This window comes from Dermacentor variabilis, chromosome 4, assembly GCF_050947875.1.
Source record: "Dermacentor variabilis isolate Ectoservices chromosome 4, ASM5094787v1, whole genome shotgun sequence".
Lineage (NCBI taxonomy): Eukaryota > Metazoa > Arthropoda > Arachnida > Ixodida > Ixodidae > Dermacentor > Dermacentor variabilis.
The window spans coordinates 93,729,454-93,743,360 of NC_134571.1; the positions used below are offsets into that span (position 1 = coordinate 93,729,454).

Below are 13,907 nucleotides of genomic sequence, written 5' to 3' on the forward strand. Positions count from 1 at the left end.
TTGTAAAACTGCTAATCCAGTCATTTTCACTGGGTGACATTTCAGTCTAATGTGGAAGTGTGTGAGGCCGGTCTCGTTAATAATACGGAAGATGCCGACATGTTTCTCGTAATGACATCACGTGCAACTATCCGATAGCTTCAGCCTGGTCGCAAACGTGTTACAGTTTACAGAATACCGTCACACCGAAGAATTCGACGACAGCGGCAGCGCTGATGGTGCCGCCTTGTGGCCGTTTATGCAACCACAACGCGTTAAAAAAAGTTTTTATGTTGTCGTTGATCTTGCAGAAGAGAAAAGAACACCAGTAAGTGTTGCTGTCAGCACATTTGTATTAGCAGGGCAGATTGGTCCTTGCAATATTAGTTCTGTATACTGTATTTGACGTCGACGTCGTGTCACCAAATGGCGACATCAGCGGTTCTGTGCTGATTTGTGTCGCCAGTATTTCAGTTATCCGTAGACAGTAATACGTTGACGAACAGGCTACAGGTCTCAGTTCAGCATCGGAGGGCGTGTGGGGCCACTTGGCATATCGTGGTCGTTTGAACGATGACCAGTGCTCGCATTGCTTCGTTTCATTGTTTCGGCTCAAAACAACTGGGAGCTAGAAAGAGGGCTCAATTGTGGTTATTCTGATAATTACCCGGTAGGTGTGGGCTTGCTGTGGTTATACCGAACTAACCATAATGATAATATTTGGGGTTTCACGTGCCAAAACCACTTTCTGATTATGAGGCACGCCGTAGTGGAGGACTCCGGAAATTTTGACCACCTGGGGTTCTCTAACGTGCACCTAAATCTAAGTACACGGGTGTTTTCGCATTTAGCCCCCATCGAAATGCGGCCGCCGTGGCCGGGATTCGATCCCGCGACCTCGTGCTCAGCAGCCCAACACCATAGCCACTGAGCAACCACGGCGGGTACCGAACTAACCAGGTGGCGTCACTATCACGTATCTTCTTGGAGGAAAAGTCTGTCGATTCCTACTTCATTCTCCTTTTGAGAAGTGTTGCAGAGCAAATACGCAAGCTCGCAGATCGCATAACAACATTTTATTTGCAATATGGTATCAACAACACATCATAAAGCAAGCCCAGTAATGGCGACTGGGGATCGCTTGTAAGGTATAATACAAAGTAGGAGCTGCAAGGATTCACTCCAAGACGTGATGCCTCTCAATAACTACGTCAAGCCGGAAAGCGGCGCAACTTGTTCAGAATAAGACTTCCCACGATACAGAATGAAAGTGCCGACGACCGTGTCATCGAAGACACAGCTAATGTTTCGAATTCGCGCAACTCGGTGCGAATAGTATAGGGCACTTCATCTGCTGAAGAATTGAAACACCTAGCGCTTATTTGGTTCTGGGTGTTGCTTGTAGAGTAGAAATAAAGACAGAACGGAGTTAATAATAAACTTGGGCATCACTTTCACATGTTGCGCCGCTTGAGGGTGTAGTTACATGCGATTTGCTGAGGCGAGTTCATTTAACCATTCACACACATCTTACGGTTGGCAGCTGAAGAAATAAATGCAAAAAAAGGCGAAGTGAAAATGTGGACTGACGTGAGTGACATTTCAGTATTAGATACTATAGGCACACTATACACGTCGTTTACCTATATAGGATGATTGATATTCCCGACGCTACTCACGATGCAGCCAGCTTACTGACCTCTTGCTTGGCTGCAAAGTAATGCTTACCTCAAAAGCCGAGCTTTCCGGCGAGCTGGCCACGCTGCGCGTAGCCTTACAGTCGGATCAAACTTCAAGTATCATACAGAGTGCCTAGAAGATGCATCCTTCAATTCTCGACAACTAACATGGCGCTGTGGCATTGAACAACCATGCCCTGAACATAACGTGGGCCATATGAAACAAAATAAAGACGGGAAAACAAAAAAGAGAAGCGCGAAAATGCATCACAAACAACCACTATACAAACTTACGCTGCCAACCACTTCAGCTACCATTCCAGTTCATGGTCATTGGCGTGCTCATCCGGAAGAGAGAGAAAAAAAAAACGCCTATTTAATTTGCCTGCCGACTAGACAAAGTTCTTAGTCGACTTTCCATCCTCGGGAGGTGACTTCTAACACCTTTTCATCCAATAACTCATTCAAGATCTCATTTAAATAGAAACAAGAAACAGTTCATCTATAGCCTCATCATTTCACGAGCCGGTGTCACGTTCATTTTGCGGACTTTGACAGTTTGGTCAGCCGGGTTCCGGTGCTATTCGTGGGGGAGGAGGTGGTACCGTTAGCCGTCGAGTTGTCCGAAGTGTCGATGTAGTCGTAGTAATAGACATAGTCAATGTACTCGACGTCGTTGTTGTTTGTCGGTGGCGTGGGCTGGCCTTTGGTCGTGGCGTTACCCGACCTTTGTTGCTGGGCGCCGTCCTTTTGCAGCACGTTCACCCGCACCGTGCTTGGGGCGTCACCGAGAGGCCTCTCGGAAGTCCTGGTTGATGTAGAGGGTGGTGTGGTAGGTGTTGCTGGTGCCGTGACACTAGCAGTAGCGGGCTCTGGACTCGTGAGCAGAGGGATAGTATCGTTACGTCCGGACAGGAGAGGCTGTGTTTGAATCGTCGTTTGCAGCTGCGGAGTCGTCTCGGTGGCTTCGGAACTTGCTCTCGACCCTGTCGTTATCGTCACAGTCTGCGGTTGGCGGGTGCCGCTCGTTGTCGTTCCGGCGGTTTTAGTCGACGTGGCGGGTCTCGTCGTTTCAACATTTCTCGTAGTCGTAGTACTCTGCTGAACGATAGTTGTTGACGGTGTTGTAGATGTCTCTGCTCCACTTGGAGTAGCCGTCGTTGTCACTGCGGACGTGGTTCCAGGAGCGTTGGCGTTGGTCGTACCGACGAAGGCGGTCTCCGTCTCTCCTGCGGTTTGGTAAGAGCGAGTTGCAGACTGCGTTGTCTCTGGCTGGCGGGACGTTTCCGGTGGAGCCGTTGTCCTAGTCGTTGTGACTGCAGCTGTCGTCACCTCTTGTGTTGAGGCTGGCGTTGACAGAGTGGTAGGTACAGGTGTGGTCCTGCTCAGGGTTGTTGGTGTCAACGTAGACTGAGGAACTGCCGAAGTGGTAACCGTCGAGGTAAAAATATCAGTCGCCGTCCTGTCCTCGGGTTTATCGGACGAAAGATTCTCGATTGCCAGGTTCACTTTAGCTCGCGACTGTGTTCCGACACTTTTGACCAGCGTAAGAGTCGTGTCTCTTCCCGTCGATAGTGTGGTTGTGCCAGTGCTACCCTCGATCGTCGAGTCAACGACCTGTTTGCTCGTTGTGGCGGTGCTGGTGGCCTCGGTGGGCGTAGCTGCAGTGGTGGATGCGACGTCCGCGCGAGTGGCTTCTTGCGTCGCCGTCTCCGTTCTAGCGAATGCGGTTGTCGTGTCCTGAATATTTTGCTTCGTCACACGAGCAATGTCCACGGCCATCTTTGTGACTAGTTCTTTCTGGAACTCTTGGTTGTCCGGATCCGGCGTGGTGGATTCCGGATCGTCTTTTGGTGCGGGCTGATCCCCCTGAAGGTCCTCAACAAATAACGACGACTCGTTCGTATCTTTCTGCTTGCTTAGCTGCTCCTTGACCAGTGCCATCATGGACTCTGGGATCCTCCGCCGGTCTCCGGGCCTTTCTTGAGCCGGCGGTGTCAGGTTGCGCTTTTGGCCTGGAACGTAGTAGTCGATGTAGTCGTAGTAGTCGAACACATTGTCTACCAGGGACCTGAGAATGGTCGGCAAGTTACCGCTCTTCTTTCCGGCATCACCTTGTGCCTGTTTCGTCGTGGTTTGTTCGATCGTCTCGGTTGTTGTAGGAGGAGTAGGCGTAGTTTCAAGCAGCAGCTCCGTCGATGGCGATGATGTGGTTGCAAAGATGGACTCGGGGACAGTGAGGCCGAGCGATCTGGTCGTCGTTTCGTCGTAGATCTCCGTAGACGGTTCGCTTCTGGGCGGTTCAGTCGTGATGGCCGTTGCAGGCTTGTTCGTGTGGTCGGAGGCGAATACGGCTGTCCGGGTCAGCTCGGTAACCTCCTCAGGGAGTTGCTGTTTGGCTGTCGTGGTAGCCTTAGGAGTCTCCGGAACTCTTGTGGTTGACTCTGCTTCCGACGATGGAACCACGGGAGCGTCGTTCAGGAAAAGTTCGTCGTCGTCTTCGACGCCGATAGACGGCACCGTCACACTTTTTCGCGGCTCTTGTTGCAAGGAGTCACTCTGGAAGCCAGTGCCACGTATGATCTCGACTGGCGACACGGTCGGCGTTGTTTGCACAGGGGACGTCGTTGTGACGGCGCCGTCCGTGGTTCCAAAAGGCGTGGTGTCCTGCGTCGTGACACCAGGACCCTGCGTGGTTAGTAGAACCGCCTCCACCATGTCGTCCACGTTCGTAGGTCCACGGAAGGCAGCGTCGCCCAACGTTCCATTTGCGGCGGCACTTGCGTTGACTGCGGCGGCTTCAAGCGCCTTGATGCGGTTGAGGATGATGGCGTCCAGCAGCGTGGTGTTCTGTACCTCCAGGAACCTGAAAACGAGCAAGAAGACGAAGGCTAAATGTTAATCGCCTGACATATGGCAAGCAGTCGTTCGACGTGAAAGAACGAATGAATTCCGGGGTTTTGCGTGCCAAAACCACGATTTGATTATGAGGCACGCCGTAGTGGGGCACTCCGGATTAATTTTTGTCACCAGGCGATCTTTAACGTGCTCCGGTAAACGGGCATTTTTGCATTTCGCCCCCATCGACATGCTACCGTCGATGGTGGGATTTGATACCGTGACCTCGTGCTTAGCAGCGCAAAACCATAGCCGCTAAGCAACTGTAGCGGGTAGTCGGCTGACGTGAATAAGCATTCTGAGGTAATCTGCAGTAATGTAGCAATATGGAATCTGATCGTTATCTAGCTCCGCAGATCTGGAATGGTGCACATTGGCTGAGAAACTAGGCACAACAAAAGCGTGTGCGCTTCGTATTCGTTGCAGTGTAGGAAAAAATAATGGAGCGCTACAGGTCGTTACTTTTTTATAATGTTTTGTGCACTAAGGACTTTGGCTAAATAATGCAGGAGCAGCAAGGTTAGAATATTTTCACCGCCAACGCATTCGTTTATTAAGTATTTCTTTAAATTATTCTGGCACAGCTTTTTTAGTGTATTCCAGATATTAGAACTCAAGAAAAATCTCCTTTCTATTTCTTAGGTCGAAGTCTATACTAACATACCCAGATTTGTATCGTTTTGCACAACTGTTACGAGACGAAAACGATGATTGGAGATATACACGTAGTTTTCAAGCGCTAACGTTCTATGTTTTGGCACAATAACGAGTAGAACGCCCTTCCACGAACCAACCACGATCTCACATGGATAAGCGCAAGAACCTGTCCCATTTCATCTCCATAGGCTGATTATTTATCTCCATATAGATTATTTTATCTGGAACTGTGTAGTGAATTCCCAGTGAAAGAGATCTAAATTGGCCCAAGATTCTAGAGCTTTGGTCTTTCGTGGTCCTCTGGATACGAAACGTGAGCAATGACGACGATCTATAGTTATACATTTTAAGAATCTAGAATAACAATTACACGATAGCAACAACACGCGTCTGAAGTCGTTCGACCCCACGCCTGCTCTTGGATGGTTGTGTTGTCATTTGGTACCGTCGTTCCGTGTCATGTCCTCTCTGGTGTCAGTTTATTACACTCAGGATCCATGGTAACGAACAAGGAGAGATGACAGATAAGAGTAAACTATTAGTATAACCAGACAGCAGTGCTACAGAAGACGATGTTACCAAGTATCTGGATGACTGAAGCAAAGTTGGAGTGAAGGAGGCTCTTTGATGGCCTCTGCATTTGCGCATCCTCTTGCTGAACTACTGAGCCAGCACTCTAAGCGTGGCCGCAAAGCCGAGAGCACCGTATTGATGTTTCCTGCTTGAAGTGGCCGCATTGTTTCAGCAAAACACTGCACCTGGACTTGGTCGCACTCTCCTATACTTTACCGTGTAGCGTCCGTACATCTTTCTAGGTCTTTCTTCGGCGTGGTCATAGCAGACTTTTTTCAAAAAGTTTTAATGACACAAGCCTGAGTGACGTTCTAGTCGTGCTGTGCCGTTGTCTTGTGCTTGTAGTACTCACTTTCTCCCTCTTTGGCTTTGTCCATTCTGCTTTCTCTCACTGCCAGTGTAAGGTAGCAAACCGGACGCTCGTCTGATTGGCCTCACTATCCTATTTTTGCTTTCTCTTTCTCGCCCAGCACGTCAGTGACGCAGTGTGTGAGGAGTACTAACAATCAGTGCGTCTGTGAGTGCCTGGACTTGTTTGTGACTAGAAAGATTATGAATAATAAATAAGCTAAATGGTGAAGCGCTGCTGGCGTCAGTGCTTCATCCCGTTTCAATCTTTCACTCTGTCTTTACCTTTTACCTTTGTTTCTCTAATATACGTTATACCAGAGGCCTGTACACTTCGAGGAGAAGAAAAGAGAGAATTTGTAAACATGTGCACTGGCCTTTTGAGGACAAACGGTATCTTGCGCAGCTCCTTGTCGACGCTGACGTGCGGTGTGAAGGGCTTGAGCTGCGTCTGCGTTGGTGGTGGCTGCTTCTTGTGGCGCTGGCAGATCATGCGCGGGCAGCAGGCTGGGAACGGTAGGCGCTTGTCTTCGATTATGTCGCACAATAGTGTCGGGCGGTTCTGCAACCGGGGGCACCTGCGCACCACAGGGGGAAATGAAGATCATGTAAAGACAAGCAAGGACAAGCAAGCACAGAAAGCAACCCGAAAGTAAGTAAATTAATGAAACTGTGCTGTTTAACGTCCCGACATTGCACTCTGGGTTATGAGGGAGGACGAAGAGGTGAGGCGCAGAGAGGGTGGGGGGGGGGAAGGCGCGGCCGTGACCGGGATCGAACCCGTGTCCTCGTGCGCTTAGCAGCGCAATGCCATAGCCAGTGAGACGCAGTGGTTGATGTACCGTGAAATAGTACTCGCCGTGGTGGCATAGTGGCTTCGGGGATGCGCTTCTAAGCCTGAGGACGCAGGATTGAACCCCGGCCACAGCCACGGCATTTCGATGGGGGCGAAATGCAAAAACGCCAATGTACCTTGCATCGGGTGCACGTTAAAGAACCCGAGGTGGTAAAAATTAGTCCAGAGTCCCCCACTACGGCATGTCTCATAATCATATCCTGGTTATGGTGTGGGAAGTGTGAAACACCAGAATTTAATTTTTTAAACCTTGAAATTGCATTGCGGATTCTGTCATTTGTTCTTTCCTTTAACAAAGCCCGTTCCCCGTATTACGACTGACACCTACGTCTTTCAGAGCATTGCTCCCATGCCTGATGCAATGGTCCATCTATCAGACTTGTGTCGGCCTTTTGAAACCGTTCGATATCGTCTTGCACTCTTTGACCTACCCTGTGGACATTTGCACCACTTTCATCATGTTACCACTGAGGAAGGCTGATAAACGGGAAGCCATAAGCTGATGCTTTTATGGCAGCGGTTCGAGAGTGTCTACACGGCATCAAAATCTTCTGACGAATTCTTAATGACTTATTGTGTGGCACTAACATATTGTCATTTCGTCGACAAGTAATATAGTACTCATGTGTTGCTATGCAAACGACGTATATAGCGCATTGTGCAGAAGACCGTCTCTTGGACTGATCATGATCATGAGCATGATCCACAGGAAAATGTCCGGAGGAATGGCGGACATATGTTCGAGGAAAAAAAAAGAGAGAAAGAGAAACTGCTCCATCGCCTGACTGCAATCTGTCCTGAAATGCTTGCTGAGACGGCTGTCTGCCTCTGTAGGGATGGATGTCCACTGCATCGTTGAGCTTCGCAAAATCGCTTGAGATTCCGCATAGCTTTCGGCGACTTTGATTCATTATGACCATTTTTACTCCTAGCAAACAGAAGACAACACCTTTAACCGCGCGCTATGCTGCCAGGTTTGTTTCGAAGCCCTTCTGGGGTGAACGGACTGTACCTTGTTCGCCGGTTGCATGAATTCCAGCTGCAGAAAATTGCATTTTGCGATTAATGTTAATTGAGCCTACATGCAGAAGAAAGACTTTCCACATGCGAGCAAGCCTAACTGGTTTATCTGGAAAGGCGCATGTAGTTTCTCAAGAAGATAACGCATCTACTATTGAAGTTCTCTCGAATGATGATTGTTGAACGTTTGGTGATGTGCCTCAGTGAAAATTTAAGAGGCGCTCAGGCGGATAAATCGCCGGCCATGATTACCACATTAAACCCGTCCGCGGCTCTACCACCGTCACGACCACTTTGTATAACGTGTCAAGTAGTCGATGTTTGTGTGTGTCGCATGTTTGCTCATGTGGTGACAAACTCACCGCGATAAATTAAAAAAAAAAGCTCTTCATGTCTCCTCATGTACACCATTGCCGCGTCTTCAATGCAATCCATAACTGGAGCACGGGAACAAGCACGCATAAACCTGCGCGGGTGGCTTTCGACAGCCGTGAAAGTCGCATATAAATCACGTTCAGCATGCGCTATTCGTTGCCCGCGATCGTTCTGATAACCAGGCTAATTAATCTCAGAAGGAAGTGAAATTCATGAACCAATAAATTCCTCCACCCAACTCTTCTTGGTGCACAGCCTTGTTTCGCTTTTGCATGCCTCACGACGTCTATTTTCAGTCCCATCGGAGGTGCGGACACAGTTCTCGGTTGTGCAAAGGCCCCGAGTCAAGACACGCCTACCCACCATCGGGCCGACGGTACTGTATTATGCTCTCGTGCTGCATATGCGTGTAAGAGAGCGTGCGGCCGCACGCCTCGGTCTCGCAAAGAAGCGAGACGGATGATAGTGTCTTTTGTTCGCGACCCACCATGCAGTGAGCAGGTTCAGGTGAGAGGGTGTGGAGATGGATAGGCGATAAAACGTGCGGAACCGCCGCCGACGTCGGCATCTTCTAGTACTAAGTGCAGCGATAGAGTTTAGGGTGGGTCACCTCGCATAAAGAAGGGAGGGGGTAGCGGTATTTACAGTGGTGGATCTTACTCTTAGGTTGTCACGTTTGTTAGGGTTACGGATTGGCGCGGTTATTTTCGCGCGTTTCACTTTTTCGCTCTGTTAGCCAGCGAACAGGGATGGGCTATTCACCTCTGCCGCTTCGCGTAGCGATTCACTACTGTTGCGAGGCGACGCGACGCGACTGGCCGCATGTTATCCGCGCCGTCGTTTATGTAGTATGCGAGCATCACCGTTGCAGCGCAACCACCCTGTAGTTTTCTAGGCCGAGCCAAACGGCGCGGCCTCTTCCTTCTTTGGTGTCGCCTCGGCCAATACACGCTTCGTTGGCGCGAACAGATATGAGTCCCCGTTGGACGGTGTAGCCGATCGAAAGCGGTCCGCTTTTCGTCTCGTTCAAGGAGGACACACGGAGCCTTGAAGTGAGAGCAAATAAAGTAACGACGATGCGAATGATCCTCCCAGCTTACTTACTTTCTTTCTTTTTCTAGTTCGGTACGGCAGAGTTGAGCAGATGCTTCTCTGAAAGTGTGGACCCTTTTCATTTTGATACGTGGTAGGCTGCGATCTTGAGAACCATTTGTGGACCACTTTCTGAGTATTTTCTTTTTGTGGCGCCAAAGCACAACATTTTTTTACTAATTCAGTAGCCTTCGCTAAAGCATAATTGAAGTGCGGCATATTATAATTATGCGCACGCAGTTTCTTTTGTCAGTATAAAGTCGAGCAGAAGGATCTATATTAAGGACATATCTACCGATGATAAACGGGTTCGCGTCTTGTGTGAAGCCACACCGTAGACGTGCGCTGGCGCATAGATGAGCGCACTCCGGGCGGAGGGGTAGGGCGGGGGGCATTCTGCAACTTTCCACCGTCTGCTGCTGAAGTGCTGAGTGGCTGGGGGCGCCTGCCTCCTCAACACGCTTACCCCAGCTCAGCCAGTCAGAACTTCAGCAGCATACGATATGGACACGTCCACAAGGTGGACACTTGCAGAATACCCACCAGGTGAACACTACAAGAGGTGTTGAAGGTTTCCCAGAACAACTACGTGAGAGGCCGAAGGGACAGGTCGCTCTGAGAGCTGATTGATGGTCCATTGTACGCAAGATGACACTGCTCTATGCTCGCTATCTTTCACTGTGCGTTCAGCGTGTGTAATTCCAATGAATCCATTATCCATATCATTCGGAGTGGCGTATTGTAGGCGTGAAGCCTGGTGAACCTCCCGGGTGCTCGTTAGACCATATGTCTCGCTGGTGCCAAGAAAATGGCCAAGTGCAACGCCAAGCTGTTTTGTCGATAGCGAACCAACGCTCAACATTGCGTTTCTAGCGACAGAGCCGCGCCATACTTCCGCATTAGCAACTCAAGGTAAGATCAGCCTGCATGGTAGAGCTGTCTGTGCGCGTGACGGGAACACTTGCATAATGAGATTGAACTCTGTGGTGGTGCAATTTGCTGGTTTATTTCGATGTATCGAAATGCAACTTTTGATGGCGTAGCGGCAAGGCAAGCCTCGTATTTGAGATTTTCGTGATCGGGGAAGAACGCGTGCGACGCTTAAGCTCTTGTGGGTAGTTCGAGCAAGATCCTTTTGATTATGATGCCTGAGTTTGGATTACTCTTTCTTGAAAGCGTAGAGTGGCGTGGAATGACTTTTCGCATAATGTTTCACTGGTAACCGACAAGTGTCTGTAGACGCAATCACAGTGCAGAAATGAACTTTATCATCACTGTCATTTTACTGCCCAGAGCGAAACGTTTTGCTCCCTTACGGATGGTCGTTTTCCCACGGCATGCATCCTCGCCACTATTGGGAAGCATCGAATCGTTGACGAAGACAAATTAAATTACCGCCCTTAGAAACTTTTTTGTGGCGAGCAAACATTATATAGCTGCGACATACGAGCTGCATGAAATAAACTTTAATAGTTATCGCTTTGAAACTATCGTGTCCAATATTTCAGTGCGTGCCAGGTGCTCAGAATCATTACAGAGTTTTAAACTACAGCTTCTCTCATCGCAGGTGTAGTCTGAGCTCGCTCTCGCGTACAGGAATTTTTTTTTAACTCGCCGCGGTATAAATCAGCAACCTTCAGAGTGAAAAAAAACTTAACTGCGAGCTATCGATCTTCAGCACAGTAGTGGAGCGATTTGAAAGTATATATATATATATATATATATATATATATATATATATATATATATATATATATATATATATGTACGCGCCTAGAAAGCATTCAACTACATAGAAGTTTGACATAGGAAGAACCAATATCTGAAAAAAATTCGTTGTAATAGAGAAGAAAACTATCGACGGTTCCGTTGCGCTCCTGAAAGGCAAACTCTTGGAGCCGTCATCGGGTTCTCCTTCGAACTCGTGGCGGTAGCTAACACCAGGCACGTTGGCATTCTTCAGGGCGATCTTACGTTCAGCTGCCACGCACGAACTTCCGTATTATACAGTTTTCCTTGACCCTTGACAGGTTCAGCGTGTGCTAACAAAGCTAAATAGTCTACGGTTGTATAAAATTGTATGTCCACGTCGAAAATCGTTGGGCCACTTCTCGAAGTCGCTGCACGAGAGCGCTCGCGGCATGTGCTACTATACGTTCGCGTGTCGGGACTGGAGCGTGCAGCGCGAACGCACAGCTCTCGGCGTTTGGTGGAATGCACCAGCTCACAAAGAGACCGGCCGACTAATTACGACCGGGGCCGGCCGGGTCGCGTAGCGAAGGAAAGCACAAACGCCTCGGCGACCACGAGAAGAGGAACCGGGAGCAGGCAGGCATCCATAGAACCGAGAGGAGTGGTAGTCTTTGTTCTTTGCAGGCAGGTTATACCGTTGTTGTAAGGTGGAGGGTGTGGGGGGGGGGGAGCGGGCGTGCTGAACACTTCCTGAGATGTGACCGAAGGGGGGGGGGGGTAACCGCGCGCGCCCCTTCCGTTCCGTCCTGGGGCGGCTTCCGTTTGGTGTTGTTCTTCCAGTGCCCGCGGGCGGCAGAGAAAGAAGAAAAAGTGCCGCGAGCGTTCGTCCTGTTTTCCTAATAGCACCCGGGGAGCGAGAAAACGCGGCGGCGCGCACGCTTGGGCCAGCCGAGCGAGTTTAGGGTCAGTGGAGACGCGCTGGCTCGCGTCGTCGCTGCAGAGACGAGTCGAGAAGCGGTCAACGATTGAAAAAGGGAACAGACGGCATGTGTAAAGAGAAATTCCTCGAACAAGCGTCCCCCTAAAAAAGAAAAAATTATCTGTGCGTGATGCCTGTGGACAGTTCTGTCTCTTACAATTTGGCAGTTTAAGGTGAAGCTGCTGGTCACTCTGACAAGATGAGGAAACTAGCCTTTTTCAAACCGTGCCGAATAGGTCATGTATCTGATGCATGCAGGTCGTGCATAAAGAAAGAAAGAAAGAAAGAAAGAAAGAAAGAAAGAAAGAAAGAAAGAAAGAAAGAAAGAAAGGAGAACGTCTACCGGTCATGGAAGCACGTCTATTTCACAGTGCGCCGTCGTTGACCTAATCAACCTGCAAGACTTCAGACTGCTGTAAGACACAGCAGACTTGCGCGACCTTGCATAATCAGAACCAATTTTACAGTGCAACCGTCTGTTGCGAGCAATTGAATGATCAGCTTTATTTCAATGCTCGTAATCAAAACAACCTCATCTCCCGCATATACCTGGCCCATAACATGACCCGCACTTCCTGCAAACGAACATTTTGTGTCACAATTCCTTTTCTCAGAACGCCGGCACAACGTGCCTATAACAATTGTAGAACGCTTCCGAGATATAATTTACTGCAAAAGCCGTAATTATCCTACATTTCAAATTCTTGCGCCTGTGGGAGCTAAGTGTATTCGGTGCTAAATTTAGGTCTCCTAGGACAGGTACGTTAAAGGTGATGTGGCGGGCCAGGTCTAATATCTATGAGTTACTATAAGGGGCTTGGAAATGAAAGCCAAATATTCGTTTTATCCATATTTAAATGCGTTACACTGGGCACGAAGCATGTTTGCCCGTCGTCCAAGGAGGTCTGACTGTGGCACCGAGCTTTCTTTAGGAGGATATAGGAGGCATGTTACGGACGATGTGCAGGAAAAAAAAAAAAAGGTGTATGCGTTAGTTATGGGCTTTTGAGAAAATGACTAATATAAGCGCTCGAGAGTAGTTGAAATGAAACGGTGATCGTACAAGGTAGCACAAGTCAGCTGTCTATTCATTATTATTATTATTATTATTATTATTATTATTATTATTATTATTATTATTATTATTATTATTATTATTATTTACAGCGAAGCGGGAGTTCCACAGCCGTTTTCGTGCCACGGCGCGTGAAGGCGATGGCGGTATCAAACGCTAATAAAAAGAGCAGCCAGAGTCCTTAATTTCTGCGTTGAAACGTATTTATGAATGATTATAAAATGAAAGATGCCTCGCGTATACGTCGCTCGAATAGCAAACAACTTATTTGCACGGCTTCGTAGCCTGTGTATTCCGTAATTTTTGTTCTGTTTTGTTTCTCATTTCGCGTTTCACCGGCTCTACGGAGGGTGTTGAGTCAGTTTGGAGTTTGTACGGCTGCGACGGTGAAAGCCGGTGTCGTACTGCAACGCAGCCTTGCTGCTGCGTTCGAGCAGCAGCTGTCGTGGCTGCCTGATTCACGGCTCCCACACAGGCTGTGTTGCGAGCGGCTTCATGGATGCGTGCTGTTCGCGACGGCTCCGATGCAGACTGCGTATATTGAAAGCTGACGGTGCGGTGCTACAGCCAGCCACAGCGCAGCCGGCAAACGTAGACCCCTGTAGTCGGTGACGACCTGCACGTGAGCTACACCCACAGATACACGGTGCGCCCGCTCTTCGCCCCTGCGAGAGAGCCGAGGTG

General features: G+C 49.0%; 1 protein-coding gene across 1 annotated transcript in view; it reads right to left on the reverse strand.

The window, feature by feature from the left end:
- Positions 1–1,046: 1,046 nt before the first annotated feature.
- Positions 1,047–13,907, reverse strand: part of LOC142578280 (uncharacterized) — a 127,451-nt gene continuing 114,590 nt past the window's right edge. Inside the window, exons 3-4 of the mRNA XM_075687681.1 lie at positions 6,500–6,712; positions 1,047–4,524 (exon numbers count right to left, since the gene is read on the reverse strand). Of these exons, the coding sequence (XP_075543796.1) occupies positions 2,196–4,524; positions 6,500–6,712 (2,542 nt within the window). The 3' untranslated portion in view covers positions 1,047–2,195. The remainder of the gene's footprint in view (positions 4,525–6,499; positions 6,713–13,907) is intronic.